We start from the raw sequence: 24753 nt of genomic DNA, 5'->3' as shown, positions 1-24753 counted from the left end.
ATTTGATTGTTTCTATCCCGGTGCTTAAAACAATGCCGGGCACATAGTAAGCGTTTAACAAATACAATAATTATTATTATTATCCCCAGCCCCAAGAGGTTTCTGGGTTGGCAAGCTACCCCGGCCTGGACCGCCATACTGGGCACAGCATCAAGCAGATCTTTTGGCAATTCATCGAGCCATTCTCACTGTTTTTGCTGATCACCAGACATTCCCAAAGTGCCGCAAGATTCAGGAAGGGGGAATCCCTCTGGCTTCCATGTTCGATTGTAACAACACCATAGTAGTATCGGTCCTGTCTCCTACTAGCAGCAGCAGGTCTTGGGCTCTCCGATTTGTTCACACACTTCCCCAGCACAAGCCCATGGTGAACCAACCTACTACAAGAATAATGCCCATCCACAGAGTTGAGCGATTGACTGGTTAGGGAACTTTGTTGATAGTCACAAATTATAAATAAAAAATGCCGGCCCATACAACTCGGTAGCTGACTGGTTAGGAACCTTCAATGATATTCACAAATTATCAGCAAAAGGCCTGGGATGCTGTGAAGAATCACAGATCACCCGTTCGATTGGAAACTCCTCAAGGACAAAGGCCATGCCTCTTACTTTTTTAATGTACTCTCCCAAGCATCGAGAACAGTGCTCTGTATAAAGTAAGTGCTCAGTGTTATTGACTGATTGGAAAACCGTCCTGAAATCCTTTCCCCTAAAAGATGGAGTTACACTGGGGAGAAAAAGACAATTAAAATATATATATATATATCAGATTTATCTCTAATTGAAACTGATTTCAAATGCTTCCTTCTTTTGTTCAGGGTGATTTTTGTCTGTTTTTAATTAATAATAAATAAGATCTTTTGGTGATTATTTTCCATCTGCTTCAGAACATTCTCTTTAATTTGTTTTTCTTCAGTTTCATTGCCTAAACTCTGGATTCTTTTTCATAGATAGATGGATAGATAGACTGACCGACCGACTGAATGGTGATGATCATTAAAGCAGATTAATAGTTAGATGTAGTTGCATAGGCAGGTAAATGGCTAGGCAGATTTGTGGAGGGATGAAGGACCTTACTTACCTCCTCTGCACTTGGGTGGGTACCACTTAAGTGTTTTGATTTTCAACCCAGTCCTACAGAGCTTTATTCATTCAATCGTATTTATTGAGCACTTACCGCGTGCAGAGCACTGTACTAAGCACTTGGGAAGTACAAGTTGGCAACATATAGAGACGGTCGCTACACAACAGTGGGCTCACAGTCTAGAAGCTTTAGCATATATCCTTAGAGAAGCAGCATGGCCTAGCGGATAGAGCCCAGGCCACGGAGTCAGAAGGACCTGGGTTCTAACCCTGGCTCTGCCACTTGTCGGCTGTGTGACCCTGGGCAAGTCACTTCACTTCTCTGTGCCTCAGTTCCCTCGGCTTTAAAATGGGAATTAAGACTGTGAGCCCCCTGTGGGACAACCTGATCACCTTGTAACCTCCCCAGCGCTTAGAACAGTGCTTTGTACATAGTAAGCACTTAATAAATGCCATTATTATTATTGGGGAATGAAAGAGACCCGGGGGAGTTGTGGAGATGGGGGGAAATGGTCTCTCCCTCAGCTTCTAACTCTTTCCTCAAGCTTCCATGCCCTCAATTGATCAATCAATGGTATTTATTGAGTGTTTGCTGTGTACAGACCACTGTACTAAGCAGTTGGGAGAGTACAATACAACAGAGTTGGTAGACATGTTCCCTGCCCATAATGGACCCAGCCCAAGTTTTAACCTGGGAAGAGATCTCTCTCTTTCCCTCCTTCCCTCCCAACCCCAAGTCTCCACCTCAGATTCGATGCCGGCCATCACAGTTTTGACCTCTTGACTTTAACTCCACAATCTCACCTGAAACCATGATTATTACCTCTGTGCTTTCGACTGGACAAGCTACAGGTGGCCAGAAAGCACGTGATAAGAATTCTGTGTTCCTCAGGAGAAAAACATTCTGGAAAATCAGAGCACATTACTAGCGAGAAAATTAAATAACGGTCACGGCTCATCATGTTTCATTAAACTGCTCCTGACCTTGGAGGAGGAAGAACATTTTACAAATAGTTATACAAGCCAGATGCATTCTAGGGAAGTTAAAAATGTCAAGCCAGCCACATTACTAACGTTTTGCTCTTTAAATATGAAGCACGAGATCGTCTGATATCGGGACTGAGCTTGGATCAGTGAGCTTTTGAACATTTTCATATGACAATTTCTAGAAGGAAGGAAACAGCTGCAAAGTGAGGGAAAGCATAGCATAGATGAGCTATAGCACAGAATAAATGTGCTATAAATAATAAAGAATAATAATAATAATAATAGAATAAATTAAAGGCACACGAGACTAGAACTGATCTATGGGAGAGGGTAGTGACTGCTGAAAAACCACTGATGCGTGCTAACTAGGGAAGAGAGAATGAAGTGGGGTGGAGGATAAATAAATACATAACAACCGTAGCCTCTCTATAGAGAAGCAGCCTGGCCTAGTGGAAACAAGCAAGGGTCTAGGAGGACCTGGATTCTAATCCTGGCTCTGGCTTCCAGCTATCTGCCAGATCAGGTCGAGGATTATGGAGGATTCATGGGATATCACATAATTGAGAGTTTCTGGATGAAAGTCATGATAACACTCAAATTAATCTTCATTAACAAGATCAAATCTGGCAGCTACCAGAGGGGAATCTTGGAAAGTAAAGCATAAAAGCCAAGGGAGGTGAGGGGAAAGTACATCCATTGACACTTGCAATTCTGGGATTCTGGGATTAGAGATTCTGGGATTTCTGGGATTCTAATTCTGGGATTAAGAGAAGCAGCGTGGCTCAGAGAAAGAGCACGGGCTTTGGAGTCAGAGGTCACGGGTTCAAATCCGGGCTCTGCCAATTGTCAGCTGTGTGACTTTGGGCAAGTCACTTCACTTCTCTGGGCCTCAGTTACCTCATCTGGAAAATGGGGATGGAGACTGTGAGCCCCCCGTGGGACAACCTGATCACCTTGTAACCTCCCCGGCGCTTAGAACAGTAAGCACTTAGTAAGCTCTTAATAAATGCCATTATTATTATTATTATTGTTATTATAATTCTAGACAAGAGGAGGGTGCTCCAACAGAAAGGTCCAGCTGGGCCCATCCTGAGACCAAACGGCTAATCAATCAATCAATCAATCAATCGTTTTCATTTTTTAATGGTTTTTGTAAGTGCTTACTATGTGTCAAGCACTATTCTAAGCTCTGGAATAGATACAAGTTAATCAGGTCAGACAGAGCCCCTATCCAACCTGAGGCTCACAGTCTAGGTAGGGTGGAGAACAAGTATCAAATCCCAATTTTACAGTTGGAGAAACTGAGGCACAGAGAAGCTAGGTGACTTGCCCAAGGTCACGCAACCAGCAAGTGGCAGAGGCCAAATTAGAACCCAGGTCCTTTGACTTTCAGGCCCATGCTGTTTCCACTAGGCCACGTTGCTTCTAGTGAGCACTTACTGTGTGCAGAGCACTGTACTAAGCACTTGGGAGCGCATAATATAACAGAGTTGGTAAAAACGGTCCCCACCCACAAGGAGATCATGGAGATCTTTTAGACTGCGAGCCCACTGTTGGGTAGGGACTGTCTCTATATGTTGCCAACTTGTACTTCCCAAGCGCTTAGTACAGTGCTCTGCACACAGTAAGCGCTCAATAAATACGATTGATGATGATGATGACTAGAGGGAGAGGCGGATGTGAAAATCAATTATGGAAGAGACAAGATAGATACAATCAGGCAGGGAAAGAGAACAGGGAGACGGAGAAAAAAAAATGGCAGAGATGGAGAAGTAAAGAGCCACAATCCAAGATCGAAGATGGAGCAGTTGAGAAAGAACAAACGAGAGGGATAGAGCAGACCAGAAAAAGAGAAAGCAAGTCATAGGGACCAAAACTGAAAGAGAACCAGAGATGATGATACAGAGGCAGAAATGTAGAAATGCAGAAAGTGATTCACAAAGAGACAGAGAGAGGCTGAAATAGAATAAGGCAAAGACAGACACAGAGAGGAAGAGACATTCTTTATTTACATTAATGCCAAGACTGTAAGCTCTTTGTGGGCAGGGAACATGTCTTCCAACTCTACTGTACTGTAATAATAGTAATAATGGCATTTGTTAAGCGCTTACTATGTGCAAAGCACTGATCTAAGCACTGGGGGGATACAAGGTGATCAGGTTGTCCCACGTGGGGCTCACAGTCTTAATCCTCATTTTACAAGTGAGGTCACTGAGCAGCGTGGCTCAGTGGAAAGAGCCCGGGCTTTGGAGTCAGAGGTCAGGGGTTCAAATCCCGGCTTTGCCAACTGTCAGCTGTGTGACTTCGGGCAAGTCACTTAACTTCTCTGTGCCTCAGTTACCTCATCTGTAAAATGGGGATTAAAACCGTGAGGCCCCCCGTGGGACAACCTGATCACCTTGCAACTTCCCCAGCGCTTAGAACAGTGCTTTGCACATAGTAAGTGCTTAACAAATACCATCATTATTATTATTATTACTGAGGCTTAGAGAAGTTAAGTGACTTGCCCAAGGTCACACAGCAGACATGGCAGAGCTGGGATTAGAACCCATGATCTCTGACTCCCAAGCCTGGGCTCTTTCCACTGACCCACGCTGCTTCTTCTGTACTCTTCCAAGTGCTCAGTACAGGGCTCTACACTCAGTAGCACTCAATAAATCAATAATCAACCAATCAATCCATCAATCATATTTAAATCACTAAGTGCTTGGAAGAATACAGTACAATAGAGTTGGTAGGTATAATAATAATAATAATGGTATTTGTTAAGCACTTACTATGTGCAAAGTGCTGTTCTAAGCGCTGGGGGGGATACAAGCTGATCATGTTGTCCCATGTGGGGCTCACACTCTTAATCCCCATTTTACAGGTGAGGGAACTCAGGCACAGAAAAGTGAAGTGACTTGCCCAAAGTCACACAGCTGATAATTGGCAGAGCTGGGATTTGAACCCGTGACCTCTGACTCCAAAGCCCGGGCTCTTTCCACTGAGCCACGCTGCTTCTCAAGGTATGTACCTTGTCCACAACAAGGTACCGTTTATTAATTTTCAAATACTCGTTTAGTATTTGTGAATCTAAGTTACAAAGCAGGTTCACCAAACAAGTTAACAAAAGACACTGTCACGAGTGACGTTAGCATAGGAAAGTAATTCGTTCTTGAAGTCTAAACAAGGCTCCGGCGGCTCCAGAAACAAACGGTTGGGGTGAAACAGAACCAAAAGGGATAAAGACCATCTGCTCAGCTTCTACCGTTACATCTGACCCGCATGGAACAAGCGGCATTATCTGTTCCAGGACTCGTGTCCATCCCGATGCCACCAAACAAGTTCTCCCTGAGTTTCTCCACTACGTCCCGAGGATCAGCCTTTGTTCCCAGACGAAGCGGAGGGAGCTTCCGTTTAGAAAAGTCAGGAATAAAACCCGACCCTTCCCATTAGCAGTCGCCCTACCCGGACCCGAGTCGGCCAGAGAAATCAGTAACGATCATGACGGCGGGAGACTGTCCCGGGCGAGACCCAAAGTCCTGCCCGGCCGGCAATGCCAGCACCCTCCTGCCCGAGGGGCTGGCCGACCTCCCCGTCCTGACCCTGTCTGGAAAGATCCGCGTGTTGCTCACGTTCCTCCTTTTCCTCGTCTCCACGGCCTTCAACGTCTCGTTCCTTCTGAAGCTCGGGAAAGGGGGCCAGAGGCAAGAGGAAGGCAAGAAGAGGAGGCTGCCCCGAATGAAGGTGCTCCTCAAACACCTGGCGGCGGCCAACCTTTTGGAAACCCTGATCGTCATGCCGCTGGACGGGGTCTGGAACGTGACGGTGCAGTGGTACGGCGGGGGGCTTCTGTGCAAAGCCCTGAGCTACCTGAAGCTCTTCTCTATGTACGCCCCCGCCTTCATGATGGCGGCCATCAGCCTGGACCGCTGCCTGGCACTGACCAGGCCCCTGGCCGTGCAAAACCTGACCCAGATTGGACGGGGCCTAATTGGCCTGGCCTGGTTTCTCAGCGGGGCCTTGGCCGGGCCGCAGGTAACCAACGTCTCTGCCCGTCGGCCCCAGGGAGGTCACGCCCAAAGTAACTGGGAGAGGGCTAGGCGCAGAGGGGGCCACGAAGGTGGGGCTTGCAGGTTACTTGGCTGGTAAAGAAAAGAAGCAATGTGGCCTAGCGGATAGAGCACGGGCCTCGGAGTCCGAAGGGCCCGGCTTCTAATCCCGCCTCTGCCACTTGCCCGCTGTGCGAGCTTGGACGAACCACTTCACTTCCCTGTCCCCTGTTCCCTCATCTGTAAAATGGGGATTGAGACCGTGAGCCCCTTGTAGGCTGTGTCCAATCTGATTTGCTCGTATGCATCCCAACGCTTAAAACGGTGCCTTCCACATAGTAAGCCCTTAACAAACACCCTTATTATTATCGTTATGATTGTTTTTTATAATGGCATTTATTAAGCGCTTACTATGTGCAAAGCACCGTTCTAAGCGCTGGGGAGGTTGCAGGGCGATCAGGTTGTCCCACGGGGGGCTCACAGTCTTCATCCCCATTTTCCAGATGAGGGAACTGAGGCCCGGAGAAGTGAAGCGACTTGCCCAAAGTCACCCAGCTGACAAGTGGCAGAGGCGGGATTTGAACCCATGACCTCTGACTCCAAAGCCCAGGCTCTCTCAACTGAGCCATGTTGCTTCCCTATAATAATGTTGGTATTTGTTAAACATTTACCATGTGCCACGCACTGTTCTAAATGCTGGGGTAGATACAAGATCATCAGGTTGTCCCACATGGGGCTCAGTCTTCACCCCCATTTTACAGATGAGGGAACTGAGGCCCAGAGAAGTTAAGTGACTTGCCCAGAGTCGCACAGCTGAGAAGTGGCAGAGCCAGGATTAGAACCCACGACCTCTGACTCCCAAGCCTGGGTTCTTTCCACTGAGCCACACTGCTTCTCTATAATGATGGTATAATTATTATTATGGATTATTATGATAGTTGTTATCATTATTATTACCTTTCTAACTCCTAGGTTCCTCAGTTTCCCCAGGGAGATTGCAGGTCAGATCTGAGTTCCATTGGGGACTGGGGGAAGACCATATTGCAATTAAATAATAGAATGATTGATTAATTGCAACTCATTAATTATATTTTAAAAGGTTAATGTGTTATTAATTTAGGGAATCATTATTCTTGCCTCTAAACTTGGCTAGGTTGGTGAAGTTAGAGTTTCACTGGTGACCAGAGTCCCTTTCAATGAGAAAAACATTTGTAACTTGTCAGTTTGGGGGTAGAAAATGGTCCAGACTTAAACAATCTTAAAAAAAACTAATGTAGAACCTTGCCATATTCAGTCAATGATATTTATTGAGCGCACAATGCGAGGACAGCATCATACTAAGCACTGGGGAGAATATAATATAGCAGAGTCGGTAGATGTGATCCCTGCCACGAGGATCTTACAGTCTACAGCAGGAGACAGATTAGGGCTGGGGGAAATAGTCAAGTATACAAATATTGAAGTATTACGGGGCTGTGAGGTGTACCAAAGTGCTTAAGGGATACACATTCAAGTTCACTCATTCATTCAGCCGTATTTATTGAGCACATACTGTGTGCAGGGCACTGTACTAAGTACTTGGAAAATACAATTCGGCAACAAATAGAGACAATCCCTACCCAACAACGGGCTCACAGTCTAGAAATGGGCTCACAGTCTACAAGTCCCAGTCGATACCGAAGGGAGGGTGGATGGAGGAAATTAAGGACTTCACCTGGGAAAACCTCTTGAAAAGATGTCATTTTAGGAGGTTTTTGGAAGTGGGGAGTGAAGTGAATGCTCAGGGGAGGGAGAAAGTGAGAAGGGGTTGGTTGCAGGATAGATGATATAGAGGTTGGGGTTAGTGAAGTGGAGTTCTGAGGGAAAAGGGAGACAACCGATTGAATTTCTCAAAGCCGACCGCAGGGAGTTTCTGTCTTACATGATGGTGGTAGGGCAATCAGTAGAGGTTTTTGAGGATTCGGAAGATAGAGACTGTTTTTTTATTTTCAGAAAAATGGTCTGGGCAACAGAGGGACGTATGGACTGGAGAGGGGAGAGACAGGAGGAAGGGAAGTCAGCGAGGAGTCTGACGCAGTAGTCAAGATGGGAAGTTATGAGGGCCTGATTATCTTGTCTCTACTCCAGCTCCAGCTTGGCTCCTATACAGTGCTTAGCAAGTACTACAGATATATTGCCACTGTCAATCAATCGATATTTATTGAGCACTTACTATGTGCAGCGCATTGTGCTGAGCACTTTGGAGACTACAGTACAATGGAGTTGGGAGTCACATTCCCTGTCCACGATGAGCTTACAGTCCAGAGGGGGAGAGAGACATTAATGCAAATAAGTAATTTATTACTTAATTTATGTTATAAATTTATAACATAAATTATATATAGTAATTTATAGTAGTTTGATAGTAATTTATAACATATGTACTACGTACTATAAAGAGAGGCAGCATGACCTAGTGGAAAGAACATAGGCGTGGGAATGCCAGGACTTGGGTTCTAATCCCTCTTCTCATCACCGCTTGCTGTGTGACCTCGGGCAAGTTAATAATAATAATAGCATTTATTAAGCACTTACTATGTGCAAAGCACTGTTCTAAGCGCTGGGGAGGTTACAAGGTGATCAGGTTGTCCCACGGGGGACTCACAGTTTTAATCCCCATTTTACAGATGAGGTAATTGAGGCACAGAGAAGTGAAGTGACTTGCCCAAAGTCACACAGCTGACAAGTGGCGGAGCTGGGATTTGAACCCATGACCTCTGACTCCAAAGCCCGGGCTCTTTCCACTGAGCCACGCTGCTTCCCACAAGTTACTTAACACTTCTGTGCCTCAGTTTCCCCAACTGTAAAATGGGGATTAAATGCTTGTTCCTTCTCCTTAGACTGTGAGACCCAAGTAGGAAAGGAATAATGTCCAATAATAATAAAAATAATAATAATAATGACATTTATTAAGCACTTACTATGTGCAAAGCACTGTTCTAAGCGCTAGGAAGGTTACAAGGTGATAAAATTGTCCCACAGGGGGCTCACAGTCTTAATCCCCATTTTACAGATGAGGGAACTAAGGCACAGAGAAATTAAAAGTGACTTGCCCAAAGTCACACAGCTGACAATTGGCAGAGCCAGGATTCGAACCCTCGACCTCTGACTCCAAAGCCCAGGCTCTTTCCACTGAGCCACGCCGCTTCTCTAATCTGATGAGCTTGTATCTACCCCATTGCTTAGAGAAGAGCTTGGTGCAGAGTAAGTACTTAACAGGTATAATAATATTCAACCATACAACCAGGAATAGAAGCAGAGTGTATAACTATTGTATTTAATTGCTGTGCTTGTTAAGCACTTTGTGCCAGGCACTGAACTAAGTGCTGGGTGGATACAAATAAATCAGGTTGGATACAGTTCCAGGCCCCCGTGGAGCTCACAGTCTTCATCCTCATTTTACAGATGAAGGAACTGAGGCACAGAGAAGTTAATTAATTAATTGTTATCATATTTGTTAAGCACTTGCTGTGTGCCAAACACTGTTCTAGAGCTGAGGTAGATACAAGGTAATCAGGTTGTCCTACGTGGGGCTCACCGTCTTAATCCCCATTATATAGATGAGGTAACTGAGGCAAAGAGAAGTTAATATCCTCCTGTCTCTCACCACTTCAGTCTATTCTTCACTCTGCTGCCTGGATTATCTTTGTACAGAAACGCTCTGGGCCATGTCACTCCCCTCCTCAAAAATCTCTAGTTGTTGCCTATCCACCTTCACATGAAGCAAAAACTCCTCACTCCCGGCTTCAAGGCTGTCCATCCCCTCCTACCTCACCTCCCTTCTCTCTTTCTCCAGCCCAGCCCGCACCCTCCGCTCCTCTGCCGCTCACCTCCTCACCGTGCCTCGTTCTCGCCGTTCCTGCCGTCGACCCCCGGCCCACGTCCTCCCCCTGGCCCGGATTGCCCTCCCTCCACACATCCGCCAAGCTAGCTCTCTTCCTCCCTTCAAAACCCTACTGAGAGCTCACCTCCTCCAGGAGGCCTTCCCACACTGAGCCCCCCCTTTTTTCCTCTTCTCCTCCTCCTCCCTTCCTCGTTGCCCCCTCACCTCTTCCCCTCCCCACAGCACTTGGGTATATTTGTACATATTTATTACTCTATTTATTTTACTAATGATACATATGATATATATATATATACATATGATATATATATATATACATATGATATATATATATATATATCTCATTCTCGTTCTCACTCTCGATCTCGCCTGTCCCGCCATCGACCCCCGGCCCACGTCATCCCCCGGGCCTGGAATGCCCTCCCTCTGCCCATCCGCCAAGCTACCTCTCTTCCTCCCTTCAAGGCCCTACTGAGAGCTCATCTCCTCCAGGAGGCCTTCCCAGACTGAGCCCCTTCCGTCCTCTCCCACTCATGCCCCTCTCCATCCCCCCCATCTTACCTCCTTCCCTTCCCCACAACACCTGTATATATGTATATATGTTTGTACTTATTTGTTACTCTATTTATTTATTTATTTATTTATTTTACTTGTACATATCTATTCTATTTATTTTATCTTGTTAATATGTTTTGTTTTGTTCTCTGTCTCCCCCTTCTAGACTGTGAGCCCACTGTTGGGTAGGGACCGTCTCTATATGTTACCAACTTGTACTTCCCAAGTGCTTAGTACAGTGCTCTGCACACAGTAAGCACTCAATAAATACGATTGATTGATTGATTTATATATATATATGTATATATATAGTTATAATTCTATTTATTCTGATGGTATTGACACCTGTCTACTTGTTTTGTTTCGTTGTCTGTCTCCCCCTTCTAGACTGTGAGCCTATTGCTGTGTAGGGACCGTCTCTATATGTCGCTCATTTGTACTTCCCAAGGGTTTAGTACAGTACTCTGCACACAGTAAGCGTTGAATAAATACACTTGATTGATTGAATGAATCATTCATTCATTCATTCATTCAATCATTCATTCATTGATTGAATGAATAAATGAATGAAATGGCTTGCCCAGGGTCACAGTGGTGGGGCCGAGATTAGAACCCATGTCCTCTGTCTCCCAAGCCCGGGCTCTTTCCACTAAGCCACAGAAGCGACTTGCCCAAGTCAAGTGGAAGTGGCAGAGCGGAGATTAGAACCCAGGTCCTTCCGACTCCTGGGCCCAAGCTCTAACCATCAGGCCATGCCGCTTCTGCTTCTGGGTTACCCCGCAGATATGACGGGATGCAGAAAACGGTTTAAGTGACATACTCGCAACCCGACAAGGAGATTCTAGACTCTCTCCCCACTGCACCCGTGCCGCTTACTCTGAAGGCCAACCTTTCAGGAACACCCTCGTCGCTCAATATAGGAACAAAACCACCGAGACTGTGGAAGCTTAATTTTCCAGAGAGGGATAAGACAGCTGGCTTCATTCCCCGCCTCGGGTGGGGACTGATTAGACTGTCGGTGGTTAGACGTATGACTGACGACTCATTAGGAGGGGCGAAGACGTGTCTCAGAAAGGGTGTGTCCGTATCGAATTTAAAATTACCGCTTCTAACATTACAGTCTTGTTTGACCACAAGAATCTCTCAGAAATCGGCATTTCTAGAAACACCCCTGCCCCGCTGACACTTCAAGGATTAAACTTCCTTCCTCAGTGACAGTAATTATTTTGCGATGGGAAGCAGAATTGAGGGTAGCATAGCTACCAGGTCAGCAGGCATGATTGGAAAATCCCCAATCCTTCAATCAACTAATAGTATAGAGTGAGCGCCTACTGTGTGCAAAGCGCTGTACTAAGCGCTTGGGGGAATACAATAGAGGAAGATACAATCCCTACCTTCAGGGAACTGATGTGTCTCATTTAATGTGGGCAGGGACTGTGTCTAGCGACTCTGTTGTCGTTTACTCTCCCAAGTCCTTTGTACAGTGTTCTGCAAACAGTAAGTAGTCAATAAATACTGTTGATTGATCCGTTATACCGCAAATGCCAATTATCAGGCCAGGCTGAACCAGCTTGAGTTAAGGGAACCGATGTTGGTATGGTGAATGGAATCGGAGAATGCATGCATGGTATTTATTGAGTCCTTCTCCACGCAGCACTCATTCATTCATTCATTCAATCGTATTTATTGAGCGCCTACTGTGTGCAGAGCACTGTACTAAGAGCTTGGGAAGTACAAGTTGGCAACATATAGGGATGGCCCCTACCCAACAACGGACTCACAGTCTAGAAGGAGGGTGGGCGAGTGCAATAGCAGCTAGTGCTAGAGGAAAAATCACAGGCCTGGGGGTCAGAGGACATGGGTTGTGTTCTAATCCCAGCTCTGTCCCTTGTCTTCCGTGTCACCTTGGACAAGTCACTCAGTTTCTCTGTGCCTTAGTTACCTCCTCTGTAAAATGAGAAGTAACTCCTACTCCGTCCTAATAATAATAATAATAATGGGATTTGTTAAGCGCTTACTATGTGCAAAGCACTCTTCTTAGTGCTGGGGGGGGGGATACAAGGTGATCAGGTTGTCCCACGTGGGGTTCACAGTCTTCATCTCCGTTTTACAGATGAGGCAACTGAGGCTCAGAGGGTTAAGACACCTGCCCAAGGTCACACAGCAGACATGGGGCAGAGCAGGGATTAGAACCCATGACCTCTGACTCCCAAGCCCGGGCTCTTTCCACTAAGCCACGCTGTCTGTGAGGCCCACGTGGGACAGAGAATATGTCGAACCTGCTGGATAAGGGTTATTCCCGTGGTGGAAAAGAAAAGAACCAAGATTTCAGGTCATGGCAAAGGAAAACAAGCGTTGATAAAACACACACCTTAAACATCGCAATTTAATCACTCAGAGGAGACCCTTGTCCCAATAATATATTGAAGGACTTTGGCCAGACGTGCTAATGAGTCCAGTCCGGATTCTGAAGGAAATTAGTTTGGGTTAAAAGAAATCCCTTTTACTAAGATTAGGCCCTTCCATTTGGAAGGGTTTGTTGGGTATGTCTGTGACTGGGCTTTGGGTTTGCTTTCTGCACGTATGCACGTCTCTTTTCGATGAAGAAGCAGCAGGGCCTAGTGGATCAAGCAGGGACTTGGGAGTCAGAAGAACCTGGGTTTTAATTCTGGCTCCGCCCCGTGTCTGTTGCGTCACCTTGGGCAAATCACTTCCCTTGTCCGGGCCTCACTTATCTCACCTGTAAAATGGGGGTGAAGACTGTGAGCCCCATGTGGGACACAGACTGCGAGCCAACCTGATTAGCTCGTATCTACCCCGGCACCTAGTAAACTGCCTGGCACATAATAAACACTTAAAAAATACCATAAACATAAAAAATAAAAGTTTGGGCCAGTTAGAATCTGGATACTGAGGGAAACTTTGTCCTTCCACACTGGTTCTGGATGTCAGGAAACCGAGATTTGTGACCCTCAGAAACGTCATCATGAGGGGAACTGCGGGTGGGTGTTTTCCAAATGGACGAAAACCTACAGACTGGAATTTTAGCTGAGTCTTTCAGCCTTAGAGAGAGAGTACAACAGCAAAAAAATATCTAGGGAAGCAGCGTGGCCTAATGGAAAGAGCACGGGCCTGGAAATCAGAGGACCTGGGTTCTAATCCCAACTCTGCCACTTACTTGCTGTGTGACTTTGGGCAAGTCTCTTAACTTCTCTGCACCTCACTTTCCTTAACTATAAAACAGGAATTCAATAGCCATTCTCCCTCCTACTTAAACTATGAGCCTCACGTGGGATGAAGGACTCTGTCTGACCTCATCAACTTGTAACTACCCCAGTGCTTCATTCAATGCTTGACACACAGTTAGCCTTCAATATATATCACAATTATTAAGGATAATTATTCAGAGATGACAAAGACCTTGCCGTGATCAAGAACTGCCTGGCCAATACCCAGGTTTCCTGGGTCTGGTGAATTCCATGAGGGAAGGGATCATTTATTCTAATGATATTATACTCCTCATTCATTCATTCATTCAATTGTATTTATTGAGCGCTTACTGTGTGCAGAGCACTGTACTAAGCGCTTGGGAAGTACAAGTCGGCAACATATAGAGACGGTCCCTACCCAACAACGGGCTCATGGTCTAGGAGGGGGAGACAGACAAAACAAAACAAAACATGTAGACAGATGTCAAAATCATCAGAACAAATAGAATTAAAGCTATATGCACATCATTAACAAAATAAATAGAATAGTAAATATGTACAAGTAAAATAAATTGAGTAATAAATCTGTACAAACGTATACAAGTGCTGTGGAGAGGGGAAGGAGGTAGGGCGGTGGGGATGGGGAGGAGGAGAGGCAGTGGATAGTAAGTATAGTGCTCTTCCTCAGAGCGTGACTACTGTTGATTGATTAGTTGATTGATTCACAACAAACTGGGGTTAATAATAATAAATAATAATAAATAATGATAACATTTGTTAAGCGCTTACTACGTGCAAAGCACTGTTCTAAGCACTGGGAAGGATACAAGGTGATCAGGTTGTCCCACGTGGTGCCTACAGTCATTCATTCAATCGTATTTATTGAGCACTTACTGTGTGCAGAGCACTGTACTGAGTGCTTGGGAAGTACAAGTTGGCAACATATAGAGACAGTCCCTACCCAACAACGGGCTCACAGTTTACAGATGAGGTAATTGAGACCCAGAGAAGTGAAGTGACTTGCCCAAAGTCACACAACTGACAAGCGGCAGAGCTGGGATTTGAACCCAGGATCTCTGACTCCCAAGCCCAGGGTCTTTCATTTCATTCATTCATTCAATCATATTTATTGAGCACTTACTGTATGCAGAGCACCATACTAAGCGCTTGGGAAGTACAAGTTGGCAACATATAGAGACGGTTCCTACCCAACAGCGGGCTCACAGTCTACAGATGAGGAAACTGAGGCCCAGAGAAGTGAAGTGACTTGCCCAAAGTCACACAGCAGACAAGCGGTGGAGCAGGGATTAGAACCCATGACCTCTGACTCCCAAGCCCGGGCTCTTTCCACTAAGCCAGGCTGCTTCTCATGAAATATTCATTCATTCATTCAATCGTATTTATTGAGCGCTTACTGTGTGCAGAGCACCGTACTAAGCGCTTGAGAGGTACAAGTCGGCAACATATAGAGACGGTCCCTACCCAACAGCGGGCTCACAGTCTAGAAGGGGGAGACAGGCAACAAAACAAATTAACAAAATAAAATAAATAGAATGAATATGTACAAGTAAAATAGAGTAATAAATATGTACAAACATATATACATATATCCAGGTGCTGTGGGGAGGGGAAGGAGGTAAGGCGGGGGGGATGAGGAGGGGGAGGAGAGGGGCTGACTCTGGGAAGGCCTCCTGGAGGAGGTCTTTCCTCTGAGCCACACTGCTAAGCCACACAGACTCGAAATTGTTGTTACTAATAGCACAAGTCTGGCTGATTCAAGTAAAATCCTAAGGCCATCAAGGGGATATGGGTGTAGACTGTGAGCCCACTGTTGGGTAGGGACCGTCTCTAGATGTTGCCAACTTGTACTTCCCAAGCGCTTAGTACAGTGCTGTGCACACAGTAAGCGCTCAATAAATACAATTGAATGAATGAATGAATGAATGAATGAATGAATGAATAAAAGCTTATTATTTTCTCCTTATTTGCTCGTGAATGAGTGATTAACCTGAACGGAATTATGATCATAGCCCGCCCTCTGGTGGTGCATACTAGAAATTACTTTTTTAGTTTCTTAATAATAATAATAATAATAATAATGGTATTTGTAAAGCGCTTACTATGTGCAAAGCACTGTTCTAAGCACTGGGGAGGTTACAAGGTGATCAGGTTGTCCCACGGGGGACTCACAGTTTTAATCCCCATTTAACAGATGAGGGAACTGAGGCCCAGAGAAGTGAAGTGACTTGCCCAAAGTCACACAGCTGACTGTTGGTGGAGCCGGGATTTGAACCCATGACCTCTGACTCCAAAGCTCGGGCTCTTTCCACTGAGCCACGCTGCTTCTCTTTCTTTCATCCAAGGCTGGACGTTTGCTTTTATAATAAGAAGGAGAATAACGTGAGCCCACTGTTGGGTAAGGACCGTCTCTATATGTTGCCAACTTGTCCTTCCCAAGCGCTTAGTACAGTGCTCTGCACACAGTAAGTGCTCAATAAATACTATTGAATGAATGAATAATAGTATTTGTTAAGTGCTTACTATGTGCAAAGCACTATTCTGGGGAGGTTACAAGAGAAGCAGCGTGGCTCAGTGGAAAGAGCCCGGGCTTTGGAGTCAGAGGTCATGAGTTCAAATCCCGACTCTGCCACTTGTCAGCTGTTTGACTTTGGGCAAGTCACTCAACTTCTCTGGGCCTCAGTTCCCTCATCTGTAAAATGGGGATTAAGACCGTGGGACAACCTGATCACCTTGTCAAATCCCCAGTTCTTAGAATAGTGCTTTGCACATAGTAAGCCCTTAATAAATGTCATTATTATAGAGAAGTAGCATGGCTCAGTGGAAAGAGCATAGGCTTGGGAATCAGAGATCATGGGTTCAAATCCAGCCCCTGTCAATTGTCAGCTGTGTGACTTTGGGCAAGTCACTTCACTTCTCTGGGCCTCAGTTTCCTCATCTGGAAAATGGGGATTAAGACTGTGAGCCCTCTGTGGGACAACCTGATCACCTTGTAACCTCCTCAGCGCTTAGAACAGTGCTTTGCACGTAGTAAGCACTTAATAAATGCCATTATTATTATTATTATTAGGTGATCAGGTTGTATATATGTATATATGTTTGTACATATTTATTACTCTATTTTACTTGTACATATTGATTCTATTTATTTTATTTAGTTAATATGTTTTGTTTTGTTGTCTGTCTCCCCCTTTTAGACTGTGAGCCCGCTGTTGGGTAGGGACCGTCTCTATACGTTGCCAACTTGTACTTCCCAAGCGCTGAGTACAGTGCTCTGCACACGGTAAGCGCTCAATAAATACGATTGAATGAATGAATGAATGAATGAAAAGTGACCGGCCTGCAGTCACCCAGCTGACAGTTGGCGGAGCCGGGATTTGAACCCATGACCTGTGACTCCAAAGCCCGGGCTCTTTCCACTGAGCCACGCTGCTTCTCAGGCTGCTTTTACTCATTTACTCGTTTAGCATTGTGCTAAACACTTGGAAGAGAACGATACACTCTCCCTCCTATCAATCAATCAATCAATCAATCAATCGTATTTATTGAGCGCTTACTGCGTGCAGAGCACTGTGCTAAGCGCTTGGGAATTACAAGTTACCTTGTACTCCTAGTACTCCTACCCAGACTGTGAGCCCCACATGAGAAGCAGCATGGCCTAGTGGCTAGAGCACGAGCCTGGGAATCCAAAGTCATGGGTTCGAATCCCAGCTCTGCCACTTGTCGCCTGTGTGACCTCGTGGGACACGGACTGTGTCCAACCTGATTAGCTTGTATCTACCCCAGTACTTAGTACAGTGTCTGCCACAGAGGAAACACTTAACAAATACCATTAAAAAAAGGAAGTTTGGGCCAGTTGGAATCTGGATACAAAGGGAAACTTTGCCCTTCCGCCCTGGCTCTGGATTTCAAGACACCGAGATTTGTGACCCTCAGAAACGTCATCATTACTTCACTTCTCTGGGCCTCAATGACCTCATCTGTAAAATGGGGATTAAGACTGTGAGCCCCACGTGGGACCGGGATTGCGTCCAACACGATTTGCTTACGTCTTTTAGACTGTGAGCCCGCTGTTGGGTAGGGACTGTCTCTATATGTTGCCAATTTGTACTTCCCAAGCGCTTAGTACAGTGCTCTGCACATAGTAAGCGCTCAATAAATATGACTGATTGATTGATTGATCCACCCCAGCGCTTAGTACGGTGCCTGGCACATAGCGTGTGCCTAACAAATACCAAAAGTATTATTATTATTACTATTATTATGTTGTACAGGGACTGTGTCCAACCTAATAATAATAATGGCATTTATTAAGCGCTTACTCTATGCAAAGCACTGTTCTAAGCGCTGAGAAGGTTACAAGGTGATCAGGTTGTCCCACAGGGGGCTCACAGTCTTAATCCCCATTTTCCAGATGAGGGAACTGAGGTACAGAGAAGTGAAGTGACTTGCCCAAAGTCACACAGCTGACAAGTGGAGGAGCCAGAATTTGAACCCATGACCTCTGACTCCAAAGCCCGGGCTCTTTCCACTGAGCCACGCTGCTTCCCAATTAGCTTGTACCTAGCCCAGTGCTTAGAACAGTGTTTGACACATGGTAAGCGTTGAACGTTGGGAAGCTTTGGTTGTGAGAAGCAGCGTGGCTCAGTGGAAAGAGCGCGGGCTTTGGAGTCAGAGGTCATGGGTTCAAATCCCGGCTCCGCCACATATCAGCTGCGTGACTTTGGGCAAGTCACTTAACTTCTCTGTGCCTCAGTTACCTCATCTGGAAAACGGGGATTAAGACTGTGAGCCCCACGTGGGACAATCTGATTACCTTGTATCTCCCCCAGCGCTTAGAACAGTGCTTGGCACATAGTAAGCGCTTAACAAACACCAAAATTATTATTATTATCATTATTGTGACTAGACACTGGCTAGCCCAGGTGACTACACCTCTAGGTAGGGAACGAGAAGCAGCGTGGCTCAATGGAAAGAGCCCGGGGTTTGGAGTCAGAGGTCTTGGGTTCAAATCCCGCCTCTGCCTATTGTCAGCTGTGTGACTTTGGGCAAGTCACTTCACTTCTCCGGGCCTCAGTTCCCTCATCTGCAAAATGGGGATGAATCCTGTGACCCCCCATGGGGCAACCTGATTACCTTGTACCCCCCAGCGCTTAGAATAGTGCTCTGCACATAGTAAGTGCTTAATAAATGCCATTATTATTATGATTATTAATGTGTTTGATGATCTATCATACTCTCCCAAGCGCTTAGTACAGTCCAGGCACTGTTCTAAGCGCTGGGATAGATATCAGATAATCGGGTTGGCACGGTCCCTGTCTCACATAGAGCTCACATAGAGCTTCCAGAGAAGCAGCGTGGCTCAGTGGAAAGAGCAGGGGCTTTGGAGTCAGAGGTCATGGGTTCAAATCCCGGCTCCACCAACAGTCAGCTGTGTGACTTTGGGCAAGTCACTTCACTTCTCTGTGCCTCAGTTACCTCATCTGCAAAATGGGCATTAAGACTGTGAACCCCCAGTGGGACAACCTGATCACCTTGTAACTTCCCCAGCGCTTAGAACAGTGCTTTGCACATAGTAAGCGCTTAATAAATGCAAAAAAAAATAAAAAAAAATTAATTTTCATTTTGTAAATGAGGCCCTGAGAAGTGAAGCGACTTGTCCGGGGTCACATAAAGGACAAGTGGCAGAGCCGGGATTAGAACCCAGGTCCTTCTGACTCTTAGGCCGGTGGTCTAACTACTACGCCACGCTGCTTCTGCTAGCAGCTCCTCCTCCAGACCGTAAGCTCCCTGGGGACAGGGAACGTGTCTACCAACTCTATTCCATGGTACTCTCCATGGTACGGTGCATCGCACACAGCAGGCATTCAATCAATACCATCAATCGATAAGTACGATTTATGGATTTGGAAAGCTCATTCAAAGAACGTGCATTCCAGACCCTTTAAAATAGAGGACCATCGATGGATGAATACGATTTATGGATTTGGAAAGCTCATTCAAAGAATGTGCATTCCAGACCCTTTAAAATAGAGGAGAGTTTCAGGGGAAAAAAATAGTCATTTTTCCAATCATCGTAACCTTTTATTTCGAACTTCTTCTTCTAGCTTTACATTTTCCGAATGATTTACATAACGGACAGTTCCGGGAAGATGGACACTTTCTCGCAGTGCGTGACGCTCAGCAGCTTTCCAGAATGGTGGCAAGAGGCTTTCTATAACCTCTTTACCTTCCACTGCCTGTTCATTGCACCTCTCTTCATCATGCTGGTCTGTAACGTTAGAATCATCTTCGCCATGACACGGGGCCTTCGTCAGGATCCCCGAAGTGCGTATCCCTGAAATCTTCTTCTGACGGGAAAGGGAGGGTCCCCCTTCTAAATTCATAGACCCCCGACGGGCAAGCTAAGGGGCTGTGTTCAGGGGCAATGAATCAGCAGCAGCGTGGGATCTAGCATGGATAGAGCCCGGGCCTAGGAGCCTGAGGGCATGGGTTCTAATAATAATGATAATAATGGCATTTATTAAGCGCTCACTATGTGCAAAGCACCGTTCTAAGCGCTGGGGAGGATACAAGGTGATCAGGTTGTCCCCCAGCTCCCAGTCTTAATCCCCATTTTCCAGATGAGGGAACCGAGGCACAGAGGAGTGAAGTATACATATATACACCTGTATAAATAGAGTAATAAATATGTACAAACATATATACACCTGTATATATGTATATATGTTTGTACATATTTATTACTCTATTTATTTATTTATTTTACTTGTACATATCTATTCTATTTATTTTATTTTGTTAATATGTTTGGCTTTGTTCTCTGTCTCCCCATTCTAGACTGTGAGCCCGCTGTTGGGTAGGGACTGTCTCTATATGTTGCCAACTTGGACTTCCCAAGCGCTTAGTACAGTGCTCTGCACACAGTAAGCCTCAATAAATACGATTGATTGATTGATTGATTGATCACCAAACCAAGGACAGGAACCAAGGTGTCTACCGGCTCTATTATACTGTCCTCTCCCAAGTGCTTAGTACAACATCAGCATTCAGTAAATACCCTCGAATGATTGATGCAGTTCTCATGGGCTTGGGAGTCAGAAAGACCTGGGTTCCCATTCCTGCTCCACCACATGTCTGCTGATTAGAACTTGGGTTCTAATCCCCGCTCTGCCGTACGTCTGCCGTGAGACCCTGGGCAAGTCACTTCACTTCTCTGGGCCTCAGTTACCTCATCTGTAAAATGGGGATTAAGACTGTGAGCCCCATGTGGGACAGGGACTGTGTCCAACCTGATTAACTTGTATCTACCCCAGGGCTTAGAACAGAGCTTGGCACATAGTGAGCTCTTAACAACTCTTATTATTATTATTTCTTCTCCAATTTTGAGTCATTGAGGCAGCATAAAAAATTCCAAAGTATTTGTATCTGCCAGCGGGGAGCAGAGGGGAAGGGTTTTTGTGGTTTATTTGCGGCTGAATTCAGGGAGATGTAACTGAGGAACCCCGCTGAACAAACGCTTAGTACAGTGCTTTGCACACAGTAAGCGCTCAGTAAATACAGTCCCTACCCAACAGTGGGCTCACAGTCTAAAAGATGATGCAGCTCCAGTAATAATAATAATACTGATGATGGTATTTGCTAAGTGCTTACTATGTGTCAAACACTGTTCTAAGCGCCGGGGGGCAATATAAGGTAATTAAGTTGTCCCACGTGGGGCCCACAGTCTTTAACCCCATTTTACAGCTGAGGGAACTGAGGCCCAGAGAAGTGAAGTGACTTGCCCACCATCACACAGCTGACAAGTGGCAGAGCCGGGATTAGAACCCATGACCTCTGACTCCCAAGCCCGGGTTCTTTCCATTGAGCCACGCTGCTTCTCAAGTAAGCTCAGGGGGACCCAGAGTCCTTTCCCAGGATCGTGCATCATCATCATCATCAATCGTATTTATTGAGCGCTTACTGTGTGCAGAGCACTGTACTAAGCGCTTGGGAAGTACAAGTTGGCAACATATAGAGACAGTCCCTACCCAACAGTGGGCTCACAGTCTAAAAGGGGGAGACAGAGAACAAAACCAAACATACTAACAAAATAAAATAAATAGAATAGATATGTACAAGTAAAATAAATAAATAAATAAATAGAGTAACAAATATGTACAAACATATATACATATATGCAGGCCACGGCTAGAACGTCCTCTGGGCTCTCACCTCTGTCGGGAGCAGCAGGCCTCGGCGGAAAGAGCCCAGGTTTGGGAGTCACGGGTTGTGGGTTCTAATTCCGGACCCACCACCTATCAGCCGTGTGACTTCAGGCAACTCACCTGACTTCTCTATGCCTCAGTTACCTCATCCGTAAAATGGGGATCAAGACTGTGAGCCGGACAACCTGATTACCTTGTATCTACCCCAGCTCTTAGAACAATGCTTGGAACATAGTAAGCGCTTCAGAATAACAATAATAACAATAATGATGGCATTTGTTAAACACTTACTATATGCAAAGCACTGTTCTAAGCACTGGGGGGATACAAGGTGATCAGGTTGTCCCACGTGGGGCTCGCAGTCTTAATCCCCATTTTAAAGATGAGGTAACTAAGGCCCAGAGAATAATAATAATGGCATTTGTTAAGCACTTACTATGTGCAAAGCACTGTTCTAAGCACTGGGGGGATACAAGGTGATCAGGTTGTCCCACGTGGGGCTCACAGTCTTAATCCCCATTTTAAAGATGAGGTAACTAAGGCCCAGAGAATAATAATAATGACATTTGTTAAGCACTTACTATATGCAGAGCACTGTTCTAAGCGCTGGGGGGGATACAAGGTGATCAGGTTGTCCCCTGGGGGGCTCACAGTCAATCCCCATTTTCCAGATGAGGGAACTGAGACCCAGAGAAGTGAAGTGACTTGCCCAAGGTCACACAGCAGACATGTGGTGGAGCTGGGATTCGAACCCATGACCTCTGACTCCAAAGCCCGGGCTCTTCCCCATTGAGCCACATTCAGAAATACCATCATCATCATCATTATGCCAAGCGGGGGCATCTTCCCAGGGCTCTGACAGACTCCAACCAGGGGCAAAGCAAAGAAGGCTGTGTGTTTTTCCGTATTTCAGTTGACCCAGCTCTTCCTGCGTTGGCTATGACCAGTCCCCCTACAGCCCAACTCCTACTCCTGAGTCACACGCCCAGAAAGAAAATAAAATTGCGGTATTTGCTGAACACTTTCAAGGTGCCGAATCCTGTGCTAAGCTCTAGGGTAGGTACAAGATACCAGGTCAGACGCCATCCCTGACTCTCGTGGAGTTCACAGTCCGAGGGGGAGGGAGAACAGGTATTAAATCCCCATTTTAGAGGTGAGGAAACTAAGGCCCCTGAGAAGGGAAGTGACTTACCCAAGGTCACAAAGCAGGCAAGCGTCAGAGCCAGGAAATAGGACCTGGATGGCCAGACAATCAATCAATCAATCGTATTTATTGAGCGCTTACTGTGTGCAGAGCACTGTACTAAGCGCTTGGGAAGTACAAGTTGGCAACATATAGAGACGGTCCCTACCCAACAGTGGGCTCACAGTCTAGAAGGGGGAGACAGAGAACAAAACAAAACATATTAACAAAATAAACTAGAACAAATATGTACAAATAAAATAAACAGAGTACAAACTGGCAACATATAGAGACAGTCCCTACCCAACAGTGGGCTCACAGTCTAAAAGGGGGAGACAGAGAACAAAACCAAACATACTAACAAAATAAAATAAATAGAATAGATATGTACAGGTAAAATAAATAAATAAATAAATAGAGCAATAAATATGTACAAACATATATACATATATACAGGTGCTGTGGGGAAGGGAAGGGGGTAAGATGGAGGGATGGGGAGGGGGACGAGGGGGAGAGGAAGGAAGGGGCTCAGTCTGGGAAGGCCTCCTGGAGGAGGTGAGCTCTCAGTAGGGCAGTGCCCAGCGCTTAGAATAGTGCTTTGCACATGGTAAGTGCTTAATAAATGCCTTCATCATTGTATTGTTTCCACTCGGCCTCGCCACTGAGTGGAAAAACTGAAAACTTGGGGAAAATAATTTCGGAATGAAGGTGGCTAGCTAATAGGAGCAGAAGGATCAAAATATCGCATATGGATTTAATGGACTATGGCATCATCGGAAAGAATTACATAGGTAAGGGCCGGCTCCTTTGGGGGTTTTCTGCAGGGGCCAGGTTATTTGGGAGTTCCTTCGTTGCCCAGGGAGTAGGGACTGTCTCTATATGTTGCCAACTTGTACTTCCCAAGCGCTTAGTACAGTGTTCTGCACACAGTAAGCGCTCAATAAATACGATTGATTGATTGATTGAAGGTTTTTCTGTGATACAGCGGATCGGAGCTCAGAGGAAACTAAGCATGTATTTTTCTCTGTTTGGTAGGCCTGGAACTTAATCGATCCAAGAACAATATCCCCAGGGCCCGTTTGAAGACACTGAAGATGACTGTGGCATTCGCCGTCTTATTTACCGTTTGCTGGACTCCCTACTACGTCTTGGGAATCTGGTATTGGTTTGAGCCAGAAATGCTAAATAGGGTGCCTGACCCTGTAAGTCACTTCTTCTTCCTCTTCGGCTTACTGAATCCATGCTTGGACCCGCTAATATACGGGTATTTCTCTCTGTAATGGTTGCATCTCCAGGGCTACACAAAAGGCCCACAGCTTGGAACTCGCAGGAGAGAGAGCTCCCTTAGGGAAGCAGCGTCCAAACAAAGCACCTTTTTACATCCTTTCTCTAGTCCCGTTTTCTTTTAGAAAGCTTTCTCCATCATCATGCCTCTCCATTGTTCCTGAGGTGGTTGTGCATCCACCTCTGCCTCAAGCAGAAACCCTTCACCGTTGGTTTTAAAGCCCTCAAACTCTTTGCACCCTTCTACCTGGCCTCTCTACTCTCCTACTACAACCCAATACGCTTACTTTACTCCTCTAATGCTAACC

General features: G+C 45.7%; 1 protein-coding gene across 1 annotated transcript; it reads left to right on the top strand.

Moving 5' to 3' along the window:
* The first annotated feature begins 5558 nt into the window (after nt 1–5558).
* On the top strand, nt 5559–24441 carry GNRHR (gonadotropin releasing hormone receptor). Its single transcript, XM_038758747.1, has 3 exons — nt 5559–6092; nt 19879–20098; nt 24197–24441. The coding sequence occupies exons 1-3, from the start codon at nt 5559–5561 to the stop codon at nt 24439–24441; spliced, it is 999 nt and encodes a 332-aa protein (XP_038614675.1).
* Nucleotides 24442–24753: the final 312 nt, after the last annotated feature.

This window comes from Tachyglossus aculeatus, chromosome 17, assembly GCF_015852505.1.
Source record: "Tachyglossus aculeatus isolate mTacAcu1 chromosome 17, mTacAcu1.pri, whole genome shotgun sequence".
In the NCBI taxonomy this organism is placed as follows: Eukaryota; Metazoa; Chordata; class Mammalia; order Monotremata; family Tachyglossidae; genus Tachyglossus; species Tachyglossus aculeatus.
Note: the sequence above shows the minus strand (reverse complement) of the source record. Positions and strands in the feature narration are given on the sequence as shown.

Excerpts from the sequence above, each read along its gene's own strand:
- GNRHR (XM_038758747.1), top strand. The coding sequence starts at position 5,559 with ATGACGGCGGGAGACTGTCCCGGGCGAGACCCAAAGTCCTGCCCGGCC. Across the intron at positions 6,093-19,878 it reads GGGCCTTGGCCGGGCCGCAG|CTTTACATTTTCCGAATGAT; the intron begins GTAACCAACGTC and ends TTCTTCTTCTAG. Across the intron at positions 20,099-24,196 it reads CCTTCGTCAGGATCCCCGAA|GCCTGGAACTTAATCGATCC; the intron begins GTGCGTATCCCT and ends TCTGTTTGGTAG.